Genomic DNA, 17,561 nt, shown 5'->3' with positions numbered 1-17,561 from the left:
TCAGCAGGGCCAGAAGGTCTTATCTGGACTTTTTTTTTAAAGGATATTTTTTTCTTTCTAGTTGTTTTGATAGAGTATGTTTGGGAAATGGCTGCAGGTACCATTACAGAGGCAGACCCAAAGGGTTGTTTGCCCTGGCATGAAGTGAGAATGACCCGGCACCTGGGCTGGGCTAGCCTAGCTCTGGGAGCTTCTTGCATTCTTCCAGTAGCAATAAAGCTGTACTGCATTGTGTGCATGTGCCCCCAGAGTCTGAGGTTTGGAGAGGGCCTCAGCATGTTACAAGATTAATTTCGGTAGATCGCAAAGCACCCAAACCCAGGAAAGGTGATGTGCAAGTTGCTGAGGACAGATGGTCTCTTCTTTGAATGCAGGCAGAGTGAAGAGCATGTAAAAGGTGCTGCTCAACCCTTGACCCAGCAGGCTGGTGTGCTGCCACTGCACTGGGCTGGGCCTAGGTGTCTTCAATCCATTATTTTCTCTGTGCATCCAGGGTGTTGTGTCTGCTGGGGATTGATAAAACCGGGAGAACATGCAGAAAAGGGTTAAAAAAAAGCTAGAGGCAAAGTAGAAAGGTTAATGAGGATAGCACCTGCAAGTGTTCCTTGTTGGGGTGGGCGCAGCAGCCAGTGCCAAGCTGGGGGACCTGGTCCAGCTCCTCGGAGTGCCTTTCTCGCTCAAAGCAACAGTCTAGCGTGAGAGGAGGAGGGGGTTTATTTGCTTTTTTTCAACAGTAACTGCTGAAAGAAGGCTCCTAGTCTGAGGAGGTTAAAGCTGGGTGTTCCAGCTGAACCCTGGAGCTTCTTGCCCTGACGTGCTCCGTTTCTCCTCTCTGCTAGGATAGTCAAACCAAAAGTGGCCTCCATGGAGGAGATGGCAAGCTTCCACACAGATGCCTACCTGCAGCACCTGCAAAAAGTCAGTGAGGAAGGGGACGATGACCATCCGGAGTCTGTGGAGTATGGACTGGGTAAGGACACGTATCTTTCAGTGAAAAACCGAGTCCAGGATGCTTTTTGCTGGCTTAGAGAGAGGTGTGAGCTCAGGTGGGCTGCTCTCTTTGTAGAGGGTAGCACTCTTTGATGGGGTGTTGCTAAACCCCGTCAGGCAGGGGTGCGCTGTCAGGCTGGTGTGTTCGCTGTTACCAGCAGAGGGTACTGTCAGCCCGACGCTGCTGCTCCGTGCCGCTCAGCCTGTCCCTTGCATACGTACCGCTGCTCTTTGCCGCAGGCAGGACAGAACGCTGCTCTTGAAACAGAGCTGCGTCTGACTGCTGCAAGTGTGCTGTGGTGGAGGGCATGGGTCAACAACGGCCTGAAGCTACAGCAAGGGACTAGAGCAGCTGCTGTTTGCCTGGTGACTTTGCTGACACCTTGAGCAGAGGGCTCTTGCCTGCCTGGACTTAAGTTAGCCTGAACAATGCAGTGAAAGTGGCTGTGGGTACTGTCTCCTCAACTTAGGGAAATGAATTCAATTTATTGCCAATTAATAACATAGTAGGATAGTGAGAATTGAAAACAAAACAAAAATCATCTTAACCCTCTTCTGTCCTTCTTGGACACAATTTCACTTCCAGCTCTTCTACTGCCTTCTGCCCTGAGCGGTACGTGGGGGACACGGGCTGTGGGCACTTCAGCACACGGTCTCTGCCACTTCTTCCTCATCACATGCTGCAGCATGGGATCACTCCCATGGGAGACAGTTCTCCACAAACTTCTCCCAACATGAACCCTCGCTATGGGCTGCAGGTCTTCACAAACAGGGTGCAGTCCCTCAGGAACTGACTGTTCCAGCATGAGTTCCCCCATGCGATCACAAGTCCTGCCAGTAAACCTGCTCCACTGTGGGCTTCTCTCTCCATGAGGCTGACAGGTCCTGCCAGGACCCTGCTCCAGCTCAGGCCTGTCATGGAGTCACAGCCTCCTTCATGCTTTTACCTGCTCTGGTGTGGGGTCCTCCACTGGCTGCAGGTGGTTATCTGCTCCACTGTGGACCTCTGTGGGCTGCAAAGGGGCAGCCTGCCTCACCATGGTCTTCAGAACAGGCTGCAGGGGAATCTGCTCCAATGCCTGGAGCACCTCCTCACCCTCCTCCTTTACTGACCTTGGTGTCTGCAGCATTTTTTACCCTTTCTTCAGTATGTTAGCACAGACACAGTGATAACTTTTTTTCAGTGTGTTACCACCATCACTGCTGATGGGGCCTTGGTGGCCAGCAGTGAGTGTGTCCTGGAGCCATCTATGGGTGCAGCTCCTGGTGTATTCTCCCAGAAGACATGCCTGCAGCTCCCCATTTGCTACCAAAATCTTGCCTCACAAATCCACTACCATTTTTTTTTTTTTTTCCTATTTATGCCCCCTAAATCTTCTGTGTGAGTCCAAATTTGATACCTCATGTCAAGGTTTTGTACCATGGCTTTTTCACTGTGTCTGGAACAGGAATTCAGAACAGCAGTTAAAGAAAGAGACCTCGAAATAAATAGAATTAGCTGCCCTGAGAGGAAGAGGCCTGTTGTGTCTGACACATGAACTCTGACCTGCAGGTTACGACTGTCCGGCTACCGAGGGAATCTTTGAGTATGCAGCAGCCGTGGGAGGAGCCACCATCACTGCAGCCCAGTGCCTGCTGGACGGCAAGTGCAAGGTAGCCATTAACTGGCCTGGAGGGTGGCATCATGCAAAGAAGTAAGAAAATAATCTCTTCCCTTATGTTTTCTCACCTGGTGTCTGAACCCTGCCTCCTAGCTCCCAGCTTCCCTGCGAACCATCAGGGTTTGTCAATCCAGCTGGAAGAGAGAGCTGGGAGTGAGAGGGGTGAGGGAAGGCAGGAGGTAGGCGGGGAAGAAGCAGAGTGTAGAGCACAGGCCTGATGAGAGTAGGTTGGTTACTGCCCGGTCCTGGTGCTGTCGTGGACAGCAGTGTGAGTCTGGGGCAGATACATTTGGAGGCATCCCTCTGTCCCTAAATACTTTATCTCTGGGAGTTCAAGTGAAGATTCATTTTGCAAAGGCCATGGAGGAGGCTTGTGGAGAGGCTAACAACTGGTGTTGCTCCCAACCCAAGAGAAGGAATACAGCAACATGTCCAAATTGTTCTATGTGGCTTTCTTGTTTTTTTAATGAGAAATTTGAAGCAGTACAGGACTGACCTCTATTTTATTCCATGCTCTGTGAGTGGTTCTTTGCTCTGAGCTGTAATGATCTTCCAGAACAGGACAGGAGAGGAAGTAAAAATTTAATCACTGAATCCTGTGACTCTGTAGTGGTAAAATAATTTGTTAGCGTTGCTTCCCCATTTTCCATGGATATGTTTTGTGTCCCCCATCTCCCAAAACATGAGGCCTGTCTGCAAATGCAGACAAGGCAGCACCCTTCCTTATCCTTAGCTAACTGCTTTGCAGTGCTGTTCTGTTTCCCTGGGGCAAACCTCAGGAGTTAGCATGAACCACATAGCTAACCCTGACAACTTCTGCATGAGTGCACAGGTTTCTCTTCTTGTTCCAGTAACTTTTCTGACCTGGCAGAGAAACTCTGGAGGTGTAACAGGGGTGTGCAAATGCCAGCGATGACAATGTTGCCTCAGGATGCTTTTCCTTTTTGCTGAACATGGGTTCAACTATGCCTTGCTGAGAAAGGGGAGAATTTAGCTTGGCTGAGCTGAGCCCTCTTGCTCTTTGCAGGAGGGAGGGCTTTTAAAAAACCATCTGTTTTCTTTTATCCTGATTGTGTAGTTTATACAGTGCCTGTAACAGAAGAAATCTTAGTGGTGTTGCTGCCACTGAGTTGTGCTGTTAGCACTTTTCTGAGAAACAATCTGTTTAAAAGGGATATTTACTACTTATTAATGCCAAAGGAGCCTTCCCAGTCACCCCAGTGAGGTGGCATGGGATGCTGCAGGGTAGGCAGCAGCTGTGCTGCAGCTCTGGTGCTGGTCTGTCTCTGACTGAGCTGGTATCTCACTCTGCTTGACCTCGAGTTCAGAAGAGATTGTGTGACAGTGTGGAGAAAGTGCCTGAGAGGTGATGTAGTTCACTTTGCTTCCATGTGAGCCAGGAAGGAGAGGAGGAATAGAGTGTGTAGTCACAGTTAGGGAAGATTCCCAGGGTACCTGCTAATATCCCAGTTCTCAGCATCACTGTAAATGAATAGAGTCACTGGGAAGCATGTGTGCTCCATGGCACTGGCAGAGAACGAGAGCAGGTGCAGTTCTGCCACCCTGTCCAGCTGTTTGCTCAGCAGAGGAGGATCAGGGGAAGTGAGCTGCATGCTGTGGCTGAAAGTCAAGCATTTCCAAGGGGCACATCTTGGATCTTGGAGTTATTTGAACCTGGGGAAGAGGGATTTGGACACTCCTGCTACAAAGTATAAAGCTTTGGTTTAAATCAGCTATCCAGGGGTGACCTAGGAGTGCATATGGCCCATTACCAAGTGGTGATGTGGACTTTGAAGCGAATCTGGAGTAGGGATTAAGAAACTTTCTTGTTCCTTTGATGCCAACAATATGGAAGTTGCCCTCTGATGTACATCAGGGATAAATTTTTTCCGTGCAACATCGTCCTCTGTTTAGCTGCTGGGGCTGTCTTCTGGCTGAGCCCAGGAGCTGTGTTGTAAGGGACTGCATGTGTGGCATCCTGTTTGCATTTTCTAGGGGAGGAAGGGAGAGTGTTGCTTTGGGAAGAGTCTTGACCTTTGTACCCTGAGACTTTGGAACAGAGCAGTAGAATATTGCAGCTGACTTGGACCTTCCTTCCAGGAAGGATGGAGTGGCTGCCTGCCTGTGCCTGTCCAGCAGTCGTAGGAAAATAGCCAAGCAGGACTGTTCAGTGGCCTGTGGTGTTGCTGCAGAGGGAGAGAAGATACAGGGGACAGTGGTTTTGAGTCAAGTGGCTCTAAACTTCTTTAAAACCTCTCAGGTGCAGGAAGCTCATTTTTTATTTGTGCAGCACTGAAATGGTCAGAGGTATTCTGCAAAGCTCCCACGTGGGTCAGGGTCTCTCTGCAGCAGAGTTGGCTGATGCTTTACCAGCTGCCAGCGAGCCCAGGGCTGAGAAGCAGTTAGCACAAACAGTCACATTCTCTGTGCTTCCCAGCCAAGAGCTGCTCTTGACTCCTCCCTTGATCACTGCTGGGCTCTTTATCCTCCTCTGTGCCCCTGCAAGGTAGGGACTTGCAAAGTAAAAGTGACAATGCTGAGATCAGTGGCAATTGCATTGGCAAAGTTCAACCTCATGGACGTTGTTTTCACAGAGATGAAGCTTCTGGCTTCTGTTACCTGAACGACGCCGTCCTGGGCATTCTGCGGCTCCGCCAGAAGTTTGACCGTGTTCTTTACATCGATCTGGATTTGCATCATGGGGATGGTAAGGCCCAGCACAGGCTGCAGACAGCACAGCCACACAGACCTGAGGGGAATGGGAGAGGTCGAGGCCTGTCAGGGCAGTAGGTCTTTGCGTGCTGCAACCTGCAGCATGTGAACAGGACTTTACCTCCTTCCAGTGCACTTAGGTTCCCTCCATCCATTTCTGTCTTGTCCTGCCTTATGGATTTGCCTTGTGCTGCTCATCAGACTTCCCTTGAGGGTCTGGGCAGCAGTCTTGTACCTAAAGTGACAAACAGCATGTTCCCATTCCAGTAATCCCCTTTGCCAGTGGCCCTCCAGCAAGGACTTTGCCATGTGCCTTGTCTCCCATCCCAGCAGAACAGCTGCTGACAGTGTTTAATTGTTTAATGCCAGCAGTTCGAGAGGGAAGCAGTCAGTGCTAAATGGTTCTTTTAAAAGGTTCCCCCCCCCCCAATTTGGTTTCTGTTAAGTTTCCTGTTCCTTCATTTTCCTTCTCCACTCCCAACTATTTTAATATGCCTTTAAGGAAAAGAAAAGGCATGTTGAACTGCAGCAGCAGTGAGAAAAAGCAAGAGAGTACTGTAGTTCTGGTTCTAATCAGAGCTGAGTTCTGGCCAAGGCAGCCCTGCTCAGCTCCCTCCACCGGCCTTGCAGGCCAAGCAGTGCAGGCCAGTGCTGCTGGCTGTGGGCATGGCCTGAGGTAGTGACATCCATTCAGTGCTGATTAGCATGAGACTGGCCAAATTACTGTAAGTTCTGACCTTTGCTGCAGTTTAATGTGGGTCTCTGTTGGTTAAGGATGGATTTGTTGAGACACGCGTTTTTCTGCTGTGTTTGTTCTGTTCCTGCTCTGCTTGCTACCCCGTTGCTTGTTTGTGTCTTTAAACTGTCATTTATGTAAACAGTGCATGAAAGCTTTTTTGTCTTCCTTTTTCTGGTAGGAGTTGAAGATGCCTTTAGTTTCACCTCAAAAGTCATGACTGTTTCTCTGCACAAGTTTTCACCAGGATTTTTCCCAGGCAAGTTGAACTTTTTATTTGTGCTCATTTGGTTTTTGCGTTACTGGTGAGGCCTCAGCAAAGGCAAGTCCCCTCCCTTCTGTCCAGCAGAGGTGTCTCTCTGCCTTTCCTGTTGACACAGGTAAAGGAAAGAGGGGATGAACTACGTGTTGGGCATTTCCCCCTTTCTGGTTGTGGCTAAGCTCTGGACAGAGACACTGGTGGGTGGCCACCTGCAGCCCTTGAAAGCTGCATGGCAGAACTGGGCAAGAATCAGGTGGTTCTCCTTTTTATTGGTTGTGGCAAGTGGACTTCTCCATAAGCATGCCAAAGGTCTTGGCTCTCTGCTCTCATCTGAGACGTCCCACACATTTCACTTGCTGCTGATGCCCCTTTCCCTTGTAATTGACCGTGGGCTGTTTGTGTTTTCAGGCACTGGAGATGTGACAGACGTTGGCCTGGGGAAGGGTCGCTACTACAGCGTGAACGTACCTATTCAAGATGGCATTCAGGATGAGAAGTATTACCAGATCTGTGAAACGTAAGCCCTCTTGCTCTGATACAGTTTACTTGGATGGGATTTTAGATAATGGAGACTGCACAGATTTTGCTTGTTTACTATTTTTAATTACAGTTCTTCCATAAGGCTTGCCCCTTCCCCTATTATGGTTTTTGATTACAACAAACACAGATCTTAAGAGACTGCAGAGGTCTTGTCTGAGTCCTCAGGCAACCTGAATATACAGAGGCATTTGTGGGTGGCTGGAGGGTCTCTGCTAATGGGTCAGTCTTGTGTGTCTAAAGAGGGGTTGAGAAGGGGCAAGTACTTTCTAGCTGTGGACTTAAGGCTGGATGCTTGTTCTTCAAATAAGTGCTCTGAACTCTGACCATCTGTGGAAGATAACTGCTTGGGGCTGACCAGAAAGTGTTTTTCAAGCACCTTTTGTGTATCCTGGAAGAATTGAAGGCTGGACATCTGCCAGTGATTGAACTGCCTCCTGATGGGTCCCTCTCTCACTGAATTGTTGGTGGACCTCACAAGCCATTGCCAATGTCAGAACTGGGCTGTGGAGCTTATTTTCAAGGGGAGAGGAGCCTCAGCACAGGGCTGCAGGACACGGTAGCACATCTACCTCTTGGCTTTAGCACTTGAGGACTGAATCTTCTCTGGACTTGCAGCCCATTAGGGCAGCCATGCTGTGGCTGTGCCTCTTGCTAGCTTATCGGTGCTTATCACTGCTGGTGGTAGAGCAGCCCTCTTCCTGTTGGGGGGTTTGTTTCCAAAAGCCAGGGCAGCTTTAGGGGCTGGGTAGGGTTAGGAGCCCAGTCAGGAGTAGCCTGTTGCATGCATTCCCAGTCAAAGGGCATCAACACCTATTATAAGTTCCAAGCTGCATTTAACCAAAGCATCTACAAAGAGATTTTGAGATCTCATAGGCAAAGAAGAAGGGTTCTGTCCTGGCTGGGAGACAGTCACATGCATGACTGGGTGTCTCATCCAGCTGATGTCTGAGGATGATTGCATGTGGCTCCCAAACCCCTGGTAAGAGCGGAGCACATGACTCCCTTTGACACAGGTTTCTGGAGACTGACTATCCCTGCACATTTCCTCATTCTTTTCTGGTGTAACCTTCTGGTAAGAGGAGACCTGCTCCTTGGCAGCCCTCTGCTCCTTGCCAAGGTGCTGCCAGATGAGGCCTTCCCAGAGCGAAAACTTCAGGTAAACATGTGGTTTGATGCTACCACTAAGCTGATCAGGACTAGATTGCCCTCCGTGGTTTTGCCTTCATCAGACTTACGACGATCAGCTCCTTGTTACTGCAGGAGAGTAGTGGTGGCAGAAGGTTATGTGGGAGCAGAGAGAGTGTAACTAGTATGAGGGGAGTAGGAGCAGAGAATGCAGAAAGCTTGAGAGGCCTCAGTGGGTCTGAGGGACCAGGGCCGTGCCACCAGCGTCCCTGTGAGTGACATTTGAGGTAACTGCTGCTTCTCTCCACAGTGTGCTGAAGGAGGTGTATGCTGCCTTCAACCCAGATGCAGTTGTGCTGCAGCTAGGGGCAGACACCATTGCTGGAGATCCCATGTGCTCTTTCAACATGACACCTGAGGGAGTGGGCAGGTGCCTGAAGTATGTTCTTCAGTGGCAGCTAGCAACTCTAATCCTGGGAGGAGGTGAGTGCAGACACATCCTGCTGTTTACAAGGAAACAAGTGTGTCCTCCTTGAGTGTGTGCCCTTGGGCTCAGCACTGACTTCAGTTTAACAGGGTGACTGCTGGGGAGCATTAGGAGGGCACTCTGTGACATGATAATATTTTCACATAGACCTGAAATCATTGATACTCACATGTGTAAGACTCAATCCTAACCCAAAGACCTTGAGTTTAAAGGCTGCTTGGCTTCTCCAGAGAAGAGCAGAGGCTGTTAACCCAAATAAACTGACCCTGGCTTCTCAATGGCACCATGGATTCCCATCTCTGCTGACCAGCCTTTCAGCATTTCTCTTTAAAAGTGAGCGTTGTGTTCCCAAACCTACCCTGGGCATCTGGCAATGAATTTCTTCCTTTGGATTCAAGCAGAGGCTTAGGAAAAGGACTGGCTGCCTGCACAGTACTGCCAGGCTCTAGTACCCAGGGAAAGCAAAGGTTGATTTAGCTCATAATATTTAGCTGCATAACCAGCTGCTTGTCCAGTGGGGAGACCCTGTGACAGACTTTATGCAATAGAGCATTTCAGAACAACAAAAGCCACTGTGTGTTGGGGAGAGCCTATCAGTCCTGTGCCTGGAGCTGAAACAGCTCAAGCTGCTGTTGTCTTTGGGATGGGGCCACAGGGATAGCATGTTAAGCCTAAAAATTGGTGTGCTTAATGCACTTTAGTTTGGAAAGATTATGAGTGTTCTGTCCTGCTGTGGCATGTCTCTGAGGATGCTGGGGATGGCACCTTTCAGGCAAAAAGAAACTTCAAAAATTTTGTCAAAAAATGAGGGACAACTATTTGTTACTCATGAAAATACCAAAGGAGTGTCCTACCACTGCAGCTCGTGGAAGCATTTGGAGTGGAAAGTGGGAGACGAGTCAATACTTACAAAAAAGTTCCCTCAAAAACATGAACCAAACCCAAGTTGAAAAATATGGTCTCACTCTCTTTTCAAAGTGATTTTTCTCTCTTACTATTTTAGTCAACTTTGCTGGGGGTGGGATGGGGAAGAAACAACCCAACAACTTCTGAGGCTCTTGCAGAACTGCTTTCAGTTCAGGTATCTCCTTGTGGGCTCATATACTGTGACCATGGAGGTGACCGTTACCATACTGACTGTGAAACCTCATTTACTTGTGAAGTAGTCACAACTTGTACTAATGAACTTTGTATTTGTCCCTCTCAAGCATGACAGTACTGAAGAACTCACCAGGGAATGGCTGGGTTTGTGTATTATGCTTTGTGGGTTGAAGGCTGACATTGAAAAGCAGGGCTCCCCCATCTCCACTGCTGCTTTGCACTTCTCTCCTGTTGCCTTTGAACACCCCTCCTTGTTGCCAGGGGAGAGCACAGTGCACGGGGCTGGGGGCTCATGCTGGGCCTGAGATGGTCGCTGGAGGAGTTACAGCCACCTGTGCCACGCTGGGTGTAACTGGGATTCAGTTTGGGAGGTCTGCCCTTGCACACAGACTCGCTTAGAACTGGCCTTGTGTAGCCAGCAGGTGCAAAATGCAGTTTTTGGGCACAACTAGAGTAGATGAAATAAGCTGAATTATGTGAACTGTGCATATTCCCTCTGCAATTTGTTCCTTCCACTAAAGTATCTCCCTCTCTCTTCCCTTCTCCCACTTTTCCTCCTCTGAAATCACTTCTCTTGCTGGAGACAGGAGGCTACAACCTTGCCAACACAGCTCGCTGCTGGACATACTTGACTGGGGTCATTCTCGGGAGAACGCTGTCCTCTGAGATCCCTGATCATGAGGTAAAGCTTTGGCAAATCCTCCCCTCACATTGTGTGAGAGCTGATTCATCTACCTAATCTGAACAGCATCATTTCTGCTAATACTGTTTTTTTGAGCCCTTCCTGTAACTTACTGTAGTTCATTGTCCTAGCAGCATAGTGGGTCCTTGTTCCCCAAACCTGAGGCTGTCTGCGTCTTTTTGCAAGGGCTATCAAGTGCAAATAAACTCCAGTCTCGGGTAATTAGAGAGGATCAGGATGGGGAATCACCTGTTTGCTCAAAGAGCTCTTTAGGATGTGCACATATTTTTGCAAGGAAAGAGCTAGGCCTTTCTCAAGGCTTTGAATTTTAGCCCTGCTTTCATTGACTCACAGAAAGTAGCAGGTGCAGCTCTGAAGCTTCTCTGACCAGCAGTCTTGAAGTGGGCCACGAGGGAATGAGCAGTGTAGGATTGAGCTGACTGCAGGATGTTGCAAGGTGCATAGTGGGGCCCTCCTCTGAGCATCCTGACCTAGTTGGAGATGTCCCTGCTTATTGCGGGGGGTTGGACTAGATGACCTTTAGAGGTCCCTTCCAACCCAGTACATTCTATGATCCTGTGATTCATTATGTCAAGTGAGAAGTATTGTCCAGGAAACTGTCAATCTGCCTGTCTCCTCTCTGCCACAGTAGCCAACAGCAGAGGCAGTGGGATAAGTTTAAAACACAGCGTGAACACAGTTTCTCTGAGTGGTCTTCCAGTTTCCTGTGCTGTAAGGCCAAGATGTATCCTGCTGTCTCTATATTTGTCCCATTGGTAGCATGTAAGGCTTGGTTTGTGAGAGGACTCAGTGTTATTATGGTACTTGGATGTTGAAGCTGGTCCTGGGGGCAGCTGTGGGTGTTCAGCACTTCTCCAGACCTGTCCTAGTCAAGAAGAGGAGCGCAAGGCTAGCGACTGGCTGTGCACTGTGTGCTTTACAGGACTTGCTGCCTGAACTGGGAAAGAGGGTGGCTGCTTCTCCAGGGGGGCATGTTTGGAACCAACCTTTTGGTTTCTGTAACTCCTTGCTCTCTAGCCAGTGCTTGACAGGGCTGAATTGGCTGACCCTCTGGTTTGGAGCAAGGCAGGGATGCCTGGTTGTATACCCAGTTTTGTTTTGATAAAAAAAATCGGATTTGCAGGTAACTATGTGTAAAATGGGTGTCTTCAGCTTTCCCAAATAGACCATTTGGATAGACATTTAACTGCTCTTGGCTGTATCACTGAGCTCTGTTTCTCAAGGCCTTGAATTAGTAGTGGATGCAAAGTTCAGGTGGGCGCGGACGCCGCAGAAGCACGTCTTTGATGTGGTTAAGGTACATGTGCCCCTCAGATGGGGAAAATGTTTTTGCCTTTTGCCCTGGGTTCAGCCAGGGGAGGGTTAATTTTCACAAGCGGCTGCAACTGGGCGGGGCCAGAGCCGGGTAAACACCCCGATGGGCTATTCATACCAGACTTGACATCAAAGCAGAGTTCCGATGGAGTCGGGAAAGCTGCTTTGTCTCGGTGAGGGCTTCGGTGTCACTGACTTTAGATAGGATTTCACTGGTATTTGCGATATTGTTGTTGTCTTGTCTCTCTGGGTTGCTTTATTAAACAGTTCCAATCTCAACCCACAGGAGAGGGGAGCAGCGAGCTAGGGTTTAGCTCCTGGCTGAGGCTGAACCCAACACCTTTTTCCAAACAGGTACCCATGGGGAGCCTTGCTCCAGCTCAGCCAGCCAGAGACCTCTTTGATTCTCCTCTCCTTTTCTCTGCAGTTCTTCACAGAATATGGTCCTGATTACGTACTGGAGATCACACCAAGCTGCAGACCGGACCGCAATGAGCCACAGAGAATTCAAGAAATTCTTAACTCTATCAGAGGTGAGTTGTTCAAGCCAACAGTCCTACTTCAGGCTTATGAGTCTTTTTAGGGAGGACTTCAGGAAGGCTCTTTCTTGCTAGTTAGAAAGGTGAACCAAATTCACTTGACTGCTCATCATGTACAACGTCATATGTTTCCTGCTTCACTTGGGATTCTCAGTATTAGTAGCACATCAGCTCAGAGCTGTGGGTCCCTGTTAGGAAAAGTTGCCATTGCCTTTCCATCTGGGCAGAGGAGCATGAGCCCTTGTCCTTACTAGAATCAGAAAACAGCCCAGGATGTAAGGGACTTCAAAGATCATCTGGCCTGACCTTTAGTGGGAAAGAGCCTAGATAAGATTATCTAGCACCCTCTCTAGCTGCATCTTGGAAACCTCTGTCTATGGGGACTCTAGCATGTCCCAGGTGAGGTTGTTCCAGTGATTTATTCTTCTCACTGTAAAAAACGTCATACAGCAAGGTGAAACCTCTCCTGGTGCAGCTCATACCTGTTGCCCCTTGTCCTCTCCATGTGGTTCCTTGTGAAGAGAGAGCCTCTGTCCTCTCTGTAGCTACCCTTCAAGTGCTGGAATACTGTAGTGAGGTCCTCCCTAGCTTTCTCTTCTCCAGGGAGAAGAGGCCCAAGTGCATCAGCCTTTCTTCAAACTTTAATTTTTGAAAGAAAATTTGGCAATTTCTCCAAACTTTTGATCATCTTTGTGGCCCTCTTTTGGACACTCTCCAGTCTGTCCATGTATTTTTTGATTTGTGAGGACCAGAACTGGACACAGTACTCCAGGTTTGGCTGACAATTGCTGAGTAGAGTGGAATGATTTCATCTCTCTCTCTCTCTCTCTCTCTCTCTCTCTGCTAGTAATGGCCCTGTGGATGCTGCCCCAGGATCCAGGTTGCCTTAGTTGCTGCAGCAGCACATTGATGAATTGTGTTCAGCTTGCTATCCACCAAGACCCCCAGGTTCCTTCCCGCAAGGTTGCTCCCCAGCCACACAGACCCTAGCCTGGACTGGGTCCTTGGTTATTCTGTCCCAGGCACAGGACCTTGCCCTTGTCTTTATTGAACTTCGTACTGTTCTTGTTAGCCAAATCTTCTAGCTTGCCCTGGTCTCCATAAGGTGTCTCTCCCTTCTAATGTGTCCAGCTCGGCATCCAGTTTGGTGTCGTCAGCAAACTTGGAGAGGGTGCTTTCAATCTCATCATCCACATCGCTTATGAAGATGTCGAACAGTGTGGGGACCAGTGTCAATCCCTGGGGAACCCCACTTGTGAGAGGCTGACAGCCTGAGTAAAATCCATTCATCACCACCCTCTGTGTGCTGCCTGTGAGCCAGTTCTCTCCATACCCACTCTGCAAACCATTCATCCAATCTGTATTTTGCCAGTTTGTTCTGGAGGAGGTTGTGGAAAACGGTGTCAAACACTTTGCTGAAAACCAGTTAAACAACCAGTGCCCATGTCAGCAGAAGTTATTTTCTTGTAGATGACCGGATCAGCCTGGCACCATTTTCCCTTGGGAAATCCATGCCAGCTTTCCCCAGTCGCCTGCTTCATTTGGTTTGTGTTAGTTTCTAGGCTGACTCATTTCATGACTTTTCCAGGGATTGAAGTAAGACTAATGTGCCTGTCATCTTCTGGGTCCTCTTTTGAGGCCTCCTTTGTAGGTGTGACCGTTGTCCTCTTCCAGTCATCGGGGATATCCCTGGATCTCCACAGCTTTTCAAATATTACAGACAGTAGTCTTGCAACAGTGTCAGCTGCTTCTCTTGACATAGATTTATGTGGGTAGCCAGGCTGCTCACCTGCTTGGGAAGGGGTCTCAGACCCCAAGTTTGGTCAGCTGCTGCACTCAGTGGTCAACTTGTCCCAGGCCATGCTGCTTTTTCCCCTGCTGTGGACAGGATGCCTCCCGTGTAGATCCAGACCTGTGGTGAGCACCCAAAAGGCTTCCCATCCAGAACCATGTGTGGCTGAAACAGAGCAGGAAGCTCAGGTACTGGGTAGCAGGATATCCTCTGTTGCACCACCTGCAGAGAGGAAAACTCCTGCCTGTGGTAGAAGGGAGAGTAGAAAAACCTCTCCCTCTCTCCTCAGACACCATGGAGGGGTTGGTCCAAGAGCCCAGTGCTTTCCAGGACTCGTTTTCCCTGCAGTGGGGCAAGGAGGGTCTGTCTCCCTCTGCAGTGAAATGGTGACAGATGGAGCAAGGCAGAATTGCAGCCCCTACCCTGGGCTGTGCAGGTGTTGTGGTACTGCCAATGCTGACGGAACAGACCTGCTGGTTGTGGGGTAGGGTGCTGGATGGACTGACAGAAGCAGAGCCATGGCATCTGCTCTTAACTGTTGACTCCCAGCATTGCCTTGCTGCCTGCTTTGCTGTGCTGGTGAGCTGTCCATCTATGGCCCCAGCTGCCATGTGGAACAGTTACTGGGAGTGCAGAGCATCCAGTCCTAGAGCACAGAGGATAAGTCTTCATCTGCTTCGGATGTGAACCAGTGTATCAAAAGGGAAATTGTGGGGGAGGAGGTTGCAGGGAGAGGACAGGGACTGCCAGTCCAGCCTGCCTGCTCTCTTTAGCACGCTTAGCTGCCCCAGAATTGAGGGTCACCTGCCAAATGCTTTGCCAGGAGCCTTGTAAAGCCCCAACTATTCTTACTTGAGGCGTAAGGAGAGACTGTTCTGCCTTTGGTAGGAGCGTGTGTAGCATCCCTGAGGCCAGCTCCTGGGTGCTGGCATCCCTCCATCAGCCCTGGGGGCAGAGCCAGAGCCACCTTGCTCTTCTCAGAGTTTTATGCAGAGCTGGGGCTTGCCTGAGGGCAAAGGAAGATGGTTCCCCACCAAATCTTCATGCATTTCCTCTGGAGCTTGGGACAGAGCTCTAGCCAGGCAGGAGTCTGAAAGCTGTTTGGAGTCCAGGGCAGGCAGCTGGGTTAGCCCTGCTAGCTCCTGCAAGGCTTCTTCAGTGCCCTTCCCTGTCTTATCCATGTCCCTGGGAGGAGCTGGGGGCAGCAAGACAGGGCTCAGCAGCCCTTTTCACTCGTGGCGCATGTTGTGAATGTCAGTGTTAAAAGCAGAGAAGGAGGAGGTGGGTGGGAGATGCAATAGCTGTGGATGCCCAGGAGTGTCCATTTCCAAGCACAGGCCAGTCCTCAAGAGGGGACATCCCCCTTGACCTGTCCAGGAGGGGAGCAGGAACGGCATTGTTTCAGAACTGGAGGGGAGGGATCTGGGCTGTGCACTCCTGGCAGCGCATGCAGCCTGGAGGAGGGACAAGGAAGCAGGGAGTGAGCGTGTGCCCCTCTGTGCTTGCCCATGAATCCTGTACCAGTGATGAGCCTGCGGGAGAAATTCATAGTGGAAGTGGTGGCAGGGTCGTCTTTGGGTAGTTCCAGACGTCTGGTTGGCGGGAGAGCAGCAGCCTCTGTGGGGGGAGCGAGGGGCAGGGTCTGTGTGGCAGCTGGCATCCCCGTGTCACTGTGTGCTCAGTCAAGTGTAGGGGTGGCACCCCTGCCCGGGCCGCTCCGTCAGGCTGAAACATCCATGCAAATACTCTTTTTATTTGCAGGGAATCTGAAGCATGTTGTTTAATGGAGAAGGAAGGCCCGAGTTTCCGCAAGAGCATTTCCAGCGGGGACAATGGTGTGTTTATGTGAGCAGCTGGTGAAATTTGTGGCTGCGGGGGAAATTTCAAAGAATTTACTGTTGGTTGGTTGATTTTATTTTTTTTTTCTCTCTCTTTAAAGAGCAAAAGCTGCTGTGCACCACAGGCATCATGGCTTTCCCCAGGCAGCAGGAGTGTGGGCCCTCCAGCCACAGCCTTCCAGTGCTGGGAGAGCCTCCCTAGCTCCTTTCTCTTTCCTTTTTTGAGACCACAGAATTTATTCTCACAACTGGTTTTAAATGTTTTTTTTAAGAGAGGGGCTGCTTAGAGCTGTGAACCCTCCTGAGCTGGAGCCCAGCACCACATTGCCTTCCTGGCCGAAGCATGGCCTCTGTGCTGACCCCTTGGGAAGCAGTGCCAAGGGCCAGCTGGACCTTGGGGCATGGGCTGTGGCCCTTACACAGGGAAAGGCAGAGCCATTGTGTTTTTAGTGGGGATTTTTCTAAAATAAAGTATTTCAAATATTCCTCCAACCCTTTCCTTTCTTCCTACATCCACCCTGCCTTTCCAGTGCACTTTTCCACAGCACTCCGTGCATTCAATGAATGTCTGGCCAGTGCTGGAAAGGAAAAATCTGCAGTTGTATTTGTGACAGTCCCTTCCAGCCCCATCACATGAAGTGGCACAGACACCTCTTCCAGGGTGATGGGTGAGTTCTCGAAACCCTTTGTGGAGAGGCCAGACCCCAGGAATGCTCTCCAGAGTGTCAAGGGAGATGCAGGGCGTGCTGATAGCGCCTGTCCCGGGAGATCTCACATGAACCTCCAGATGCCTTAGTGCCCCGTGAGAGCTGCCGCTCAGCATCTTGGCAAGGCATTTCAGCAGGGGGACAGGGACACAGCGGGGGCAGAGCCCTTCCAGTGGCCCTGCAGGCGGGTCCCCACTTCCTGGCCAGCGAGCCAGAAGCTCCGCAGCCAGCACTGTGCCACAGGGGGAGTCCGGTGCCCCCAAGAGCCCAGCTTGCCACCCGGTTGGCTTAGGGATGCGGGCACAGGCAGCTGCCCCATCCAGGCTGCTGGTTCTGGTGTCGTTGAGTCGAATCTGGTGGATGAGGAGGTTCTCGGGGCACTGGTGCTGGAGCTTGCCCTTGATAGGGTGGATGAGCTGCCGAAGCTCTAGCTTGGCCACCGTGAGTTCGACTTCCCTGCCGACCTTCTGGCTGGCTACTGAGACCAGAGGGTGGCTGTGTCGGGGGGCTTCTGTGCTGCCTCACCAGGACCCACGATTCAGTGCCAATGGATATAGGGCACACCTCAGATTGCTCCCCAAAGTTGAGGGCTTGTGCTGTGGCCGGGTTGGGGATGCAGGGAGCACCCAGAGTCCAGGAGATGGTGGGAAGGGGTTGCCCTTGGGGCTGAAGGAGGGGTGAGGCCGTGCTGCCCGCTCTCAGCATGGAGCTGGGCAGGCAGGGGTCTCAAGCTGCTGTCTAATAAAATCGAGAAGGAATTCCCATCCCTCTGGCTGTGCCCCCTTCCCTGTCCAGCTTAGAGCTGGAGTGACACACAAGGGGGTTCTCGATGTGGGACGCTGCCTGGAATGGGAGGAGGGTGCTCCTTGCAGCCCCCGTGCCTCCTCCTGGTTTTATGGTGGCTCCAGGGGTGCCACCCGTGCACTGTCTGTATCATGTCACGCCCGAGGATAGGACCTCGGTTTCACCCTGCTGTGGGAGCGATGGTGAGGGGGCTGCCCTGCTCGGCCTGTCCTGCCCCATGGACCCTCAGTACCCCAGGGGGGACATGCCA

The 17,561-nt window shown here is 50.6% G+C and overlaps 1 protein-coding gene across 1 annotated transcript in view; it reads left to right on the top strand.

Moving 5' to 3' along the window:
* Nucleotides 1-15,746, top strand: part of HDAC8 (histone deacetylase 8) — a 16,530-nt gene extending 784 nt beyond the window's left edge. The window contains exons 2-10 of the mRNA XM_008944422.1: nt 840-970; nt 2,543-2,684; nt 5,246-5,358; nt 6,281-6,358; nt 6,770-6,878; nt 8,337-8,509; nt 10,202-10,296; nt 12,059-12,164; nt 15,724-15,746. Of these exons, the coding sequence (XP_008942670.1) occupies nt 840-970; nt 2,543-2,684; nt 5,246-5,358; nt 6,281-6,358; nt 6,770-6,878; nt 8,337-8,509; nt 10,202-10,296; nt 12,059-12,164; nt 15,724-15,746 (970 nt within the window). The remainder of the gene's footprint in view (nt 1-839; nt 971-2,542; nt 2,685-5,245; nt 5,359-6,280; nt 6,359-6,769; nt 6,879-8,336; nt 8,510-10,201; nt 10,297-12,058; nt 12,165-15,723) is intronic.
* Nucleotides 15,747-17,561: the final 1,815 nt, after the last annotated feature.

This window comes from Merops nubicus, unplaced genomic scaffold (assembly GCF_000691845.1).
Source record: "Merops nubicus isolate BGI_N331 unplaced genomic scaffold, ASM69184v1 scaffold21917, whole genome shotgun sequence".
In the NCBI taxonomy this organism is placed as follows: domain Eukaryota; kingdom Metazoa; phylum Chordata; class Aves; order Coraciiformes; family Meropidae; genus Merops; species Merops nubicus.
The sequence above is the reverse complement of the archived record's forward strand: the minus strand, read 5'-3'. Positions and strand labels throughout refer to the sequence as shown.